At 39.1% G+C, this 13802-nt stretch overlaps 1 protein-coding gene across 3 annotated transcripts in view; it reads left to right on the top strand.

The window, feature by feature from the left end:
* LOC138740419 (cationic amino acid transporter 3-like) overlaps positions 1-13802 on the top strand; it is a 36342-nt gene that overhangs the window by 19295 nt on the left and 3245 nt on the right. For 2 of the 3 annotated variants that reach the window (XM_069893012.1, XM_069893011.1), the window contains 10 exons: positions 4202-4584; positions 5951-6109; positions 7583-7745; positions 8718-8842; positions 10268-10490; positions 11519-11658; positions 11983-12085; positions 12435-12643; positions 13111-13277; positions 13605-13713. In XM_069893012.1, the coding sequence (XP_069749113.1) occupies positions 4215-4584; positions 5951-6109; positions 7583-7745; positions 8718-8842; positions 10268-10490; positions 11519-11658; positions 11983-12085; positions 12435-12643; positions 13111-13277; positions 13605-13713 (1768 nt within the window). In that variant the 5' untranslated portion in view covers positions 4202-4214. Of the gene's footprint in view, positions 1-1720; positions 1827-4201; positions 4585-5950; positions 6110-7582; positions 7746-8717; positions 8843-10267; positions 10491-11518; positions 11659-11982; positions 12086-12434; positions 12644-13110; positions 13278-13604; positions 13714-13802 lie in introns of those variants that run through there. The other variant, XM_069893013.1, reaches the window with a different exon arrangement.

The raw sequence follows: 13802 nt of genomic DNA, 5'->3' as shown, positions 1-13802 counted from the left end.
TTTACTATTAACATAATTGACATGTTCTTCATTTTTCTAGAATTGATCAATATTGGAAACCACTCAGTTAAGAACATATGCTGATTCACAATGACTGCACAATTTTTTTTCCATTCCCATTAAGGAATTTTTGCCAAGGAATGGCATTAATTGCAACTTTCAAATTTTAAAAGTTTCAAAATGTTATACCTGTCACCAAATTGGAAGCAGTCTTTTGCCTGTTGGAGATTCTGCAATCGCAGGCTAAGAAATATTTACTGGTAACTAAATAGATTTTTGTGGAAGTATCCAGGATTTTTTTTGTTGCTTATTTGGATAAATCCTAGTGAGTCTCCTCTGTGGAAATTGAAAGTAAGCAACTGTCTTTGCCCCATTTACAGCATTATATTTCCCATCCTTACTGAGTTGTATTGTCAATGTCAGTCATAGAACCTATAATAAATATAATGTATGGGGTTAAATCAATATGGAGTAAAACACAAACATATGTAGAGACTATGGTTGAAGTAAAAAGACACAATGCTGAAGCAAGTCAAGAAGTCAAACAGTGTCCTTTATACAGCAAAGGTACATGACCAATGTTTCAGGCCTGAGTTGCTTGTTATGGCCCAGAGGACCCCAAAACCCAGCAGCAATAAAGATTCACCAAGATAAATGGTTACTTAAACAAAAGTTGCTTTTAATTATCTTTAAACATGAAAACAGGATCAAACTGAGCTTATTACTATTAACAACCTAACTTAAACCCCTTCTAATTCTAAGCACACGTGTATATAATGTGTGTGTAAATTCAGAAAAGTTCTTTGATGCAGTCCAATCTCACTTCTCAATCCTCCAAGTTCACCTTCACCTGTATCATGCAATTCTTATACTGTGCACAGAATTTAACATTTATGAATTTCACCAGGCTTTGGTGTTTGAAAGGTAAATGGTTACTGCTCAGGAAGGTTCTTGTCGGTTATCAGAGAGAGATTTGTTGCTCGTTGGACACAAACTGATTCCTTCCGATCAGCCACTTTAGTGTCTTGCCGAAGAAACTTGCCCCATCAGGGTTTTCCAGATGATAAACTCTAAACTGTGGCACCAGACCAAATCTTCTGAGTCTGTTCATCTGTTGCTTTCCAAAATAATAATCCATTACTCCACAGCATATCCAATGAACACCTACTTGTGAAGTCCTTATAGGCATTCTTCAAAGTTTTTGCAAAGGCACTCGGAACCTGGACTGTCTGGCTTGAACAGATCTCTGGCATTTTAAATGAGATCTGTGTTGTGAAGTGATTGTTTGTGACCTACACTAAAAAAAACACAATTTATTTCCTTTAAAACATGTCTATATACAAATAAAATATAATCCGTCTCACCTTCATCGAGGGCTCAAGCCCAAAACTTTGGTTATGTATTTTTGCCGTTGCAATATAAAGGACACTGTTTGGTTTGACCTGCTGAGTTTCTCCAGCTTTGTGTGTTTTTAAATCAATATGGAGCTGCCAATAACACATTGTTGTCATGCAATCTGAAACACTGTTCTCCTTGTTGAAAAAACTGGTGGCAAAGCAGCTTTGATGTAATCGGATGTAACTGCAATATACTCTGCAAAGGATCAAGTAAGCTTTGAAATATTTCTCAATGAATCAAGTGTTCTTGTCTGCGTTGCAAAGAGCCCTCCCTCTCAGCTTGGAGAGGTGGATTTAGTGACTCAATACTTCCTTTAACTGGAAGTATAAACTAAACGGCTTCACTTCGCAATTAAATAAGGACATCAACCGACAGAAAAGGCAGCTGCAAAATCTGTGGACTCATTGGGAGATTCAAGAGGAGTGAAGGTAGTAACGAAAATTTGAATACTTTAAGAGAGGTGTACACGTTGGGCCAGGAACAGCTGGTCAGGATGTGCTGCATGACGAGGTTATTGTGAATTTAAATCTTAAAGGGAGATGCTAGAGATTTGCCAGCAGGATAAAATTGACAGTGAAATTAACAGGGTTTTTGTTGAACTCCTGAGCACTGTGAGAAAACCAATAAGATCATTTGTCAGGTCATATTTTTAGATGTGGCTTGTGACTAATGGACCTAACCAGAAAACAAGCTTGAAAATCAGCATTTGAAGGCAGTGTGGGTGCCTTGGAGTACATTAGAGAGCAGCTTTTCACCTGGTCAAACATTTATTGTCAGAGTACACACATGATATCACGTACAACCCTGATATTCTTTTTTCCTGCGGGTGTGGCAAAATTACTACTAATTGATAGTGCAAAAAAAACCTACATAGCATAAACATGTAAACAAACAAAGAACTGTAAACAAATAACAAATGTAAACTGACTGCAATACAGGGAGAACAAAAAGAAAGTCAATCAAATGAACAAGTAAGAGTCCTTAAATGAGACCCTGATTGAGTTTATTGTTGAGGAGTCTGATGGTGGAGGGGTAGCAGCTGTTCCTGAACTTGGTGGTGTGTGTCTTGTGAAACCTATACCTCTTTCCTGATGGCAGCAACGAGAACAGAGCGTGTGCTGGGTGGTGTGGATCCCTGACAATCGCTGCTGATGGAGAGCAGCAGCGTTCCCTGTACATATACTCAATAGTGGGGAGGGTTTTGTCTGTGATGTCCTGGGCTGTGTCCACTTCCTTTTGGAGGGCTTTATGCTCAGGGTATTGGTGTCCCCACACCAGACCATGATGCAGCTGGTCAGTGCACTTTCCACCGCACATCTGTAGAAATTTACCAGGGTTTCTGGTATCATTCCAAAGCTCCCCAAACTCCTGAGGAAGTCGAGGCACTGACATGCTTTCTTCACGATGCCATTGGTGGTTGTATCAAATGGCAAGTAATTGTGTAGGAAAGTTGAAAACTCATTGAGGAAACGCAGTCTAACGTGTCCTGCTTCTTTGTTTCTTGTAGTGGTTAAAGAATGTGTAGTAGTTGCTGTGTATAAAGGTGTATCCTTAAGATGAATTATTTAAAATATTTAGGTTGTCTTGGACTAAAGGCAAATCCGTGTATTAACTGACCTTTTACTCATTTGCAGAGATGTTTTGGGTGTTTGGCGCTGGGCAGACTGTACAAATGTTCCTGGGGTGCAACTACAGAGTGAATCAGAGGAATATTGTTCCTTAAATGGATCTCTACTCAAAAAAAAAATCTTTAGTTGCAAAAGTTTTTATTTTGTTACTTGGGTTTGTTGTGTCTTCTACATTTGTGATCATCAGATTTAGACAGAATGATGAAACTTTGCATATTAGGATGTTTATATGGAGCCTTAGTTGTTTTACTGGAAAGGTGCCCTTGAGGACAGCTCGTGCAGAACTTCCTTGAACTGTCCAAATTGCTAGCTCATCTAAAGATAGGGAAGTAGATAAATGTCAAATTAATTGTGTGTTCGAGTTTTTGTATTTTGTATATGGTGTATCTTGCTACTTATTCCAAAATCCTCTACCCTTCTTCTGGTTTTAATGATTAAACAGAAACTCTTCCAATTCTAACACCTTCAGGTGTTAAAAACGGTTGATGTTTCCCATTTGTAGTTAAAATATTGTACATGTCGATGATAAACAGACTAACAACTGTAATTAAGCAGCATGGATTGGAACTTAAAATTTTGTTGAGCACAAGCTAGAACAAAATAATAGAAGTTAATCAAATAATGAACCATGTCAGACAGCAAAATTTTCATTTCCTATATCGGATTGTGATGTTGCTTGTCTCCTCACTTCTTCAACCATCTCTTCTAAATTCTGTTTTTCAGATCCAACTTTGGTACCTTTTAAATTCTTTTTTTTTTTTTTTTTTTTTTTTTTGGTACCTTTTAAATTCTAATGCATACTTTTTTAATGTTGAACATGGCACAATGGCTATCCTTAGCACAGACTCCTTAATGTAAAAAAAAGACTGATCAATAATCTAAGTTGTTTTAATATCAGCACATTATTTTGAATCCAGCTGATATGTTTCTACTCGGTCTCTGTCTTTATCCCTCATGTTTTATTTTTGAATTTTTGTTTCTACCATGTGTTTGGGTGTACCACATACAAAAACAACTCAAAGTCAATCACTGTGTTAGTTAAAGTCACCTGATATTCTCCTAATCCTACTCAGTCCATGACCAGATCCTTTCTGAATGGCTTTGTGATATTTTGCACGTGTGGATGGTGTGAAAATTTTAAACAGTTTATCACAGATGCTTTTTTTTAAATACAGCGCATCAATTAATATGGCAAACAAGATCTTGAAAACTTTTGGAAAGAAGTTGATTCGTAGAAGAATTGTTGACTGCAACACAGATGAAACCCGTTTTGTCAGATGCCTAACAACGTTGGACCTAATTGCCCTGGGGGTTGGCAGTACTCTCGGGGCAGGTGTGTATGTTTTAGCAGGTGAAGTAGCCAAGGACAAGGCAGGTCCTGCTATTGTCCTGTGCTTCTTAATCTCTGCGCTTGCCTCTGTCCTTGCTGGCCTCTGTTATGCTGAGTTTGGAGCCAGAGTCCCCAAGACTGGATCTGCATACCTCTACAGCTATGTCACTGTGGGTGAAATATGGGCTTTTATAACTGGATGGAACCTGATCCTATCATATGTACTAGGTAAGTTTGAGGTTTTTCTGTACTTCCTCTTCAAACTGGTTCAGGGATTAAAGCTGAATTTCGGTGTTTAATTTTATGCTCTTGTAATGCGAAGGATATAAATTTTGTGTGAATTTTCCTTGTCATCCACTGTAAATTGAACTAAATTGACATTTTGCAGCTTCTTTGGCCCACTAAATACGGAAGGTGATCAGGAGAACCCTCATTGAAAATCTACTCTGTTAGTTAAGTTGATAAGAAAGGTCACTAATCAAGGATTACTGTATTATTGAAAATGCATTCATACCAAAAAGAAATAAAATTGAGATTTGTGTACCCTTTTGGATGAATCTGAAACATCCCAAGGTGGAACTCTAAGAGTGGAAAGCTCCCAGTATTCTTGCCAGTATTGATTAGTTAATAAATCCAACAAAATGCAAATAAATTGGATCATAGCTCATGTGGACTCTTCAATGTGCAAATTTGCTGCAGTGTTTTCCTTTGAAATGATACTGCAGGTACACAATCTGGAACTCTTGGGGGACAGTGTGTTCCGAATTTTGGATTTTTCCAGATTTTTCTGCCCCCCTCTCCTGCCCGACTCGCGCTGCCAGTCTCTCGCCCACCCGACTCGCGCTGCCGGTCTCTCCCCCTAGCCCGCCTGACTCACGCTGCCATCTCTCTCCCCACTTTCCGGATTTTGGAGCTTTCCGAATTTTAGATGTCCGGATAAAGGATTGTGTACCTGTAGTTGCGCAAATAAATTACAAATTGGTTGTAAACAGTTTGGGGACACCCAGAAGACTTGAAATGGGTTTTATAACTGAACTTAGTTCATATTCTCTGTAACTAAACTATTTAATGCATTGGAGTAGATGCTTAAAAGGTCTGAACACAACACTGGAAAATAAGGAGCTTATTACTGAACACAGACTTACTCCTTTTGGAGCACTGTTTATAATTCTGTTCCATGAGAAATAAGCTTAATTAATATCAGGACTGAAGGAGGATGTTAACATTCATACTGTAAAGAAAAATGGATTAATAATGACTGGAGAAGGACTGAGTTGGAATATGCTGAGTAATCTGAGTTGTTAGTTTATTTGGGTAAAAAAAAAGTGATTGAAGGGTAAAAGAGACCAATTTTTTTGCCCTTGGATTTTGGCAATGGCTGATCTTGTTGGTCAATGTATAATTTGATGATGTGAATTGTGCAGTGGAGAGAGTTTTTGTGTCTTTCACACAGAGCAATATCATTGCCGCAGAATGGAAAACTTGTCTATTTCAGCTCTCCCCTCAATCCCATGTTCAGTGAGATTATAGAAATAAAGCAGAAAGCTTTTCTACTCTCTGCCAACCAGAACTGACATTGTCTCTTGCTTCTCAGGTACAGCTAGTGTTGCTCGAGCATGGAGTTCCACATTTGACAGTCTCATTAATCATAAAATTTCTTCCTTCTTCGGAAACTACCTGAACATGAACTCTCCAGGTGTGCTTGCAAAATATCCAGATATTTTTGCCATCATTTTAATCTTGCTTCTTACAGGTAAGGCACCAATCAAAATACATAGTAGTTGTGGCAGTTAAAGAACAACTAGTGTGTCTGGGCCTAATGTCATTGTGCCCAGCTTGTAAGTTTTAACGGGAAATTGCCAAAACCAATTTAGCAACACAAACCACACAAATAGTGAAATTTCCTTTCATCTTATTTTGCTGCCATTCCAAGATTAATTCTGTTAATAAGGTGGATTCAAAGTTCAAGATTCCTTTTATTGTCACATGATAATACATCAAAGATGTAACATACAAGATATATTTAACTTTTGTCTGCCATAAGGCAAACAAAGAGCCACCATGAGAATTGCCCGGCGCCCCCCCAACAATCGGAAAAAGAAGCAAAAAGAAAGTCCCTTCAGAGTTGCTTAGTGTCCATGGATTCACCTCCAGCACTCCTGCATCCTCTAGCCACAGAGATCCCTGTTTGATTCATCAACAAACAGAGCTCTAGATCCAAACCTCCAATATGTTCAGGAAGTCTTCAGCACCTGAGGCCCTTTGGGAGCCCTCTCTGATCCCCATTTCGATAGTTGGTTCCCATGAGCCAGCCTCCAGTAGCCCATAGCCTGTGCAGGTGCTTCGACCGCCAGGCACCAGCAGCCACTGAGCCCCTCGCTAGTCCACTGCTGTAGTCACTGTCTTGTAGGGCCATCTACTCTTGCTTCTTCTTCTCAATGGGGAGACAATTTTGGAGTCCTGCACCAAGCCACTTCTCCCCAGAGTCTACAATCCCTCATGTCCACTGACAAGCATAAGTGTTACCATCTTGATCACAAGGCTGTGGTTGCATGATTTTAGTTTTAAAACACCGTCGCCTCCTCCCACAGACCATTTAATACCTGTACAGAGATCCCGGCATTAGGAAGGGCAGTTGAACCCTTCGGAGCAGCGCTTCCTTCACACATTTATTGCTAAAATTTACTTTCTCTAAAATGAACTCCATCTGGTATTTATGTGTCTTTAGTCTTAAACCAAGTACCCGACAAAAGCCGAGTAGTTTAGAATTTGTTTTGCTTTTTTTAACATCAAAAAGTGTTGGGAGACTTCATTTCCTGCCCCACCATGCATACCCATCTGCAGAAAACAAATTCTGATATTGACCAACTCCTGTTTGCATTGTTCCTACTCTCCCTTCTGCTCTTCCCAAGCAAATTTCTGGGTTTGTGGTCCACTAAAAATAAAAAAAAACACCAATATTGTTAAAATAAGGGGTGGCGTGGTTAACACAACAGTGATTCAATGCTAGCAATCAGGACCAGGGTTCGAATCCCCTGCTGTACATTCTCCCCATGTCTGCGTGGGTTTCCTTGGGGTGCTCCAGTTCCCTCCCACTGTTCAAAACGTACAGGGGTTCTAGATCAGATGTAATTGGGCCTGTTACCATGCCCTATGGCTTAATTAAACAAAATTGTGTTGTTATATAACGTCCAATGAAATTATTTTGTCTTTGTGTTTTTAAAAGGTCTTTTGGCATTTGGAGTGAGTGAATCAGCACTAGTAAATAAAGTCTTTACTGCCATAAACTTAATGGTCCTGAGTTTTGTTATTATAAGTGGGTTTGTGAAAGGAGACATCAAAAACTGGCAGTTAACAGAGTCTGACTACAATGAAACCTTAATCAACAGGTATGTTCTTCTCTTCCAAAGTTTAGTTTTGGAATTCTCTCCCCTTTCACTTGAAAGTGATTTATTTTTGACCCCCAATTTAATTAATATTTTTATTTTCAATCTGCTCCAAAGGGTTCAACTGCCCTTCCTAAACCCCAGCGTAAGCCTAATAATATCAGTTGCATCACAGTTCTAGAGAGCCTTCCTTCAGATGGTGTACTTCATCCAGCATTCAGAATTCCACCCCCTCCCCATTATGCAGCTACTCAGGGTTGCTGCATTTAAGGAAGCCAATTTAAAAAAAACATACATGTGGTTCCTTTGTAGGGTTTGACTGCGTTATAGTTAGAGATATGGACCCAAATTTTCTTCATCTCAGCTTCAGTTTTCTAAAGGTGATAGTGAAGAAAATACTTATTAAAATCTAATGGTCTATGTGCAACTGTGATAATGGGGGGACATTCTATTTCATTTCAAATCTTTTGGAAATTAATCTAGATGCCTTTTAGCATTTTTCACTTCCTTTCGTGTTTGGCACTAAGAGAAATTGTATCAAGCAGTGATGTTGCAGAAATTTTCGGTCCATGACAGAGAAGCAAGTGACACCTGGAGAAAATATTTCTGATTCTCCTTAACCACATTCAGTACCATGAAGGCAGTATCATACAGATATTGGGAAACACAGCTGGCATTAATTTTAAAAAAATTATGCTACTACAAATGTATGAAAATCGTTTCAAATATATCAATGATCAGCCCTTGGGTAAGAGCTCAATGGCCATCCACCCTTTGGTCCATCTTCATTAGAATCATAAATGGGATTGAGTTTGAACCTTTTTGCACCTTTCCGCTGAATCCAAACTAGCTTGTTTTTGGGGGGTTCAAATATACATGAAGGGATGCTTTTGGAATGTGCAATTGTTTAGTTATGTGTTATTTTTATACACAGGTACATTAATAATATAAATATTTTGTTTGTGTCTTTCTTAGCACTGAAACTGAACCAGGAAAGTTTGGTTCTGGAGGATTTGCTCCTTTTGGAACTTTTGGAGTTCTCACAGGAGCTGCAACGTGCTTCTATGCCTTTGTAGGATTCGACTGTATTGCATCTACAGGTACAGACCAAAGTTTTCTGCAACTTGGGTGCAATCTTCTGAAAGTAATAAAGATGAGGTTTTAATGCCTATTACACAGAGCTCATGCTCTTGCATATCAACCCCAAAGCACATGATGTGTCACCTTGATGTTGGAGCTTGTGAAAATAAAGTCTGCCCAAATGTGCAGAGAAGCCTAATTATTATGAACTAGCAGGATACCCGGCATTGCCTGGGAAATAAAACACTCAGTGTTGACTATATGATTGAAACAAAATACCCAAAATACTTGGGTCCTTGGACTTTAAATGTTGGCATGAAGTCCCCTTCTGTGATGATGTTGGGTCCAAAAGATATCATCTGAAATGCTGAGTTGTAGGCTCTGATCATCTTTAGGAAATGTTTGGACTCTGCAGTGGTGACGAGCAGCAGCCTTTTCAATAGCTGCGGAGGCTTGGCCAGTAGAGGTATGCTCGGTTTTCCAATGGAACAACATATCAACAGCATTTCACCGTTCCACTTCTTTGCTGCTCCACAGTGTTGGCATACCTCTGACATGGAGCCAATTCCAACTATAATTAATGGAAGAATACTCAATGTCAACTGAGTAATTGAATGCAGCATTTAGCAAGTTGGCTGGAGTAAAGGGTGCTGCCCTTCGGCTGGTGGCTTTTGTTCTCATTGCTTGTTCTTCCTCAGCAGACTCTTGTTGTCTGCTCATGGAATGCCTGGCGGCATCGGCACTGAGGTGGGCTTGGCATTGTTCCTCAGTTTCCTGCTGCCTGCTCCTTATTTGGAGCCCTGAGCATGGAGGTGGGCTTGTTGTTGCTGTTCAGTTTCCTGCTGCCTGCCTGTTTCCTGTCTGGAAGCCTGAGCACTGAGACGGTGTATCGCTGCTGTTTGGTTTCCTGCTGCCTGCTCTTTGTCTGGAAGCATCAACAGTGAGCCGAGACTGATGCTCCTCTACTGTCTCTTGCTTCTTCCTTTGTCTGATTTTATGGGCTTGTGAAGAGCTTCTGCCAATGTTCTTCTCTTTATTGGGGCCCATATTGAACTTGGTTTGGCCACTTTGTTTTTTATTCTGTATGTACATTGATGCGCAGCACTGTAACTAATTGAGGTGTCCCTGGTGCAAGTTGAATTTTTTTTTTGAACTTCATATGACCTTAAACATTAAATTCAATGTGGTCATGACATTCAGCACCAAATGTTACCCCTACTGAACCCCCTTGGACATTTTTAGAGTGCTCCATATTGATTTGCATGAAGAACAGACAAAAAAAAACAGACATACATGCACAAATATATTTCAAGTCAAAACCCGAATTGTTAACTTGCACAATCTATGTATTTCCGTCACCTCATGGTTTCATGTCAGGTTTTTAGCATTCCTATTCCATTACTGTGGTTTTGTATTAAATTTGTTTTTGTGTTTGCTGTTTTTAGGTGAAGAAGCAAAAAATCCTCAGAAGTCGATTCCTATTGGGATAGTGGTTTCCCTGTTGATCTGCTTTGTGGCATACTTTGGAGTGTCTGCTGCTCTCACACTTATGATGCCTTACTACATCCTGAACAAGAAAAGCCCATTGCCTGAGGCCTTCCTGCATGTTGGCTGGGAACCTGCACGGTACATTGTGGCTGTTGGCTCCCTCTGTGCACTCTCCACCAGGTATACAGAATTTTTATTCAGGGAAACTACTCAGTGAACCACTAAAAAGATTTTCCTGTCAGCTTCAAATAAATTCTTCTGAATAATTCAGTGGGTTTAATCAGCTAGGAGCTGAGCCATACAGATAAGTGCTCAAAAAGCTTTTTAAAAAATAAATACCCCTGGAAGCTAGACAACAGAAAATGCAAGGAAAAATCCCCGGAGTTCTGATAGGTCATGAAGCTGAATCATTAACTTTGTCTTCCCACAAATACTGCCTGACCCGATGAGTATTTCCAATGATTCTTTTGAATACTTTGTTTAAAATTTTAAGCCACATTACATTCAAATATAAAAATTCATATAGAGAAAACAATGTGGTATGTACCAAATCCATCCTCCCCCCACTCCCTCCCTCTCCCTATTACCCCCAACCCCAAAAATAGAAGAAAGAAAGAAAGGAAATATAACTATCAATTATATAATTAAATGCCACGGAATAGGATAACTAACCACAACGTGCTGAACAAAGTTCAAAACTTTAAACCCATATAATCTAAATAAGGGCTCCACATTTTCCAATTTAAAAAAAAAGAATTATATTTTGGTTCTTTACGTGACCAGATCTTGGGATATGCCAATTAGTGTCTCCAGGGTGTTAAATTTGTTAATAATGTCTTTATGGAGGAATCTGTGGGAGTGATTGCTCATCAGTCCTAACCATGGTGCTGGTTTCCCCTTTCATGATTTCTCATTGTTAGAAATGTGCTCATGTCACCATTGTCGGCAGTCATTGTCTTTCCTTGTGACTCCTTACAGACAGCAAGGGATTAGAATCCCAGTCTGCTGCTGTAACAAAGTTGCGCTAACCGCACTACCCCGCCAAATAATGCCAGTAGCTCTAGTTCTAGAATCTTGTGCATCTGCAACCAAAAGAAACAAATAAGACAGAACTTTTTGTGTAACAAGAGCACACAAACTTAGAAATGAAGTAGGTTCAACACTGAGTGGTCCTGATCTCTTTACTATTGTCCCTTTCTCTCGTCTAGTTTACTGGGCTCTATGTTTCCTATGCCGCGTGTCATATACGCAATGGCTGAGGATGGGTTGCTCTTCCGCTTCCTGGGGAACACACACAAAAAAACCAGGACGCCAGTGCATGCAACCATTGTTTCTGGGATTGTGTCTGGTGAGTAGAGAATAAAATCAGCATCCTAATGAGCCATTTTACAGTGAAACACCACTCTCCTGGTAGTTGGTCAATTTTAATGAATTCCCTGCTCAGTAACTAAAAATGCAAATGTATGGTAGTTAGATGATGAAACCTGTATCACGTTTGTGCTGTTCCACGGTGTGCTCTCATTAATGTGAAACTCCTGTAACTTTTCTTGAAACATTTAATAAATATTATTTTGTTTCACAGAGGTTGAAATGACCAAATAAATGAATCGATCACAGTGTATCCACGTGTAGATGTGTTTGAAGTCACATTTGTTTTTGTTTTGTTCATCAGCTATTATGGCCTTGCTCTTCGACCTGGATGTTCTAGTTGATCTCATGTCTATTGGTACATTACTTGCTTATTCCTTGGTGGCAGTTTGTGTTCTTATCCTCAGGTGAGTGAAGTGGTTCTTCTTCAGCCAGAAGCTAACAACTTATTGCCATGTTACTGCAAATATGTTGCTGATAGACAAAAATAATTTTTCAGACACAATTAATATTGTGTTATTATTCATTGACGGGACGAAGATCAGAATTGATCGCCTTCATTGATTGACCTGGTTAAGATGGCAATGTCATCTTAAATTACTACCGTGCATGTGGCCAGTTGGATTAAAATTCCCATTATTTACACCCAGCAACAATGAAACAGCAGCAATATATGTAAAGGTCAGAATAGTGTGTAACTGAGGAACTTCCAGGTGGCATCACAAAGGTTTAATTCTAGCTTTATTCTGTTCCCAGATATCAGCCTCCTCAGCTTATGAAATCTGATTTGTATGAAATGACTCCATTTGGAGAAAGCAAAGCCAACCTGGAAACTCAAATCAACAGTGAAAATGATCAAGATGAAGATAAAGCTTTGATGTCATTAAAGTTACTATTCTACCCAAAAGGGAAAAAACCCACAAAAAGTTCTGGATTAATAATTTACATCTGTGTTGGAATTCTTTGTAAGTACCCTGAGATTGAAACACTGTGACTTTTATGTGGAACATTCTGTGAAAATGATCTTTTGATTGCCAGTGATATCACTGGTTCTGCTTGTAAAGAATGTACTCTCCTTGTGCCGATGCAGATAATAGAAATTGATATTTATGGTTTACTTGTGGATTTAGGATCCAATTATTAAAAGGAATATGGGTGTAAGTTCATGCGGGGTTTGGAGAGCAGCCAGGGCATTTAATTGTTCAACAGCTTGACATTTTATTCCCAAGGTATTCCTCCTGTGGAAGAAAGAATAATCACGTGTGGTTAGGGTAAAATATTGTTTGTGAGTAAATCGAAGTATTCTCTAGGCCTTGTGTGTGCCACAAAAAGTCAGCCTGGCTTAATTCAACACAAGTCCAATTGTTATTTTTTTCCTATTGATTCACATTGTCTCGCATCTAAGATTCCTGTTTCATTATTTCCATTTCAGCAATCGTCTTGACTTGTATTGCCATTATTATTGCCAAATATCACAGGGAAATATTGGATGGACAAGTCCTCTGGGTAATGCTGCTTGGGACACTTTGTCTGGTGGTTGCAGTTATTACGTTTGTGATCTGGAAACAGCCACAGAGTAAAGTGCCACTTACTTTTAAGGTAAATCTTTCAATCTTCGTAATCACTAGGAACAGTGGAAAGTTTGCCTTAGTTTTTGCACCCTAATTTCAATGTTCTAGTTTAAAATGGCCATGAAATCAATGAAGAAGCAAAATTAGTTCCCTCTTGAATGGCAGACAATAAAAATTATAGAAATATTCAGCAGGTCAGGCAGTATGTGTGGAGACAAAGCCAGAATTTGAATGAATGCAGAAAAGCTATGTGAGCCAAATAGTTCAAGCATGCACAGCATTTTGATTCTGTGAGAAATGTTGTTTTAATAGTTGAGAGAAAAATAAAATCAGTATTTTCCCTTTGCCCTTTCAGGTACCATTCCTTCCCTTCCTACCTATCGTCAGTGTCTTTGTAAACGTTTACTTGATGGTGATGATGGATTTGGGCACTTGGACGATGTTTGCAATTTGGATGCTTATAGGCAAGTATAAATGAACTTCTACCGACTTATCAGACTCACTGTATAAGTAAACCATTAAAATAGTACAGAAAGTAATACTGTGAAATTCA

Source organism: Narcine bancroftii, chromosome 8, assembly GCF_036971445.1.
Source record: "Narcine bancroftii isolate sNarBan1 chromosome 8, sNarBan1.hap1, whole genome shotgun sequence".
Classification (NCBI taxonomy): Eukaryota; Metazoa; Chordata; class Chondrichthyes; order Torpediniformes; family Narcinidae; genus Narcine; species Narcine bancroftii.
The sequence above is the reverse complement of the archived record's forward strand: the minus strand, read 5'-3'. Positions and strand labels throughout refer to the sequence as shown.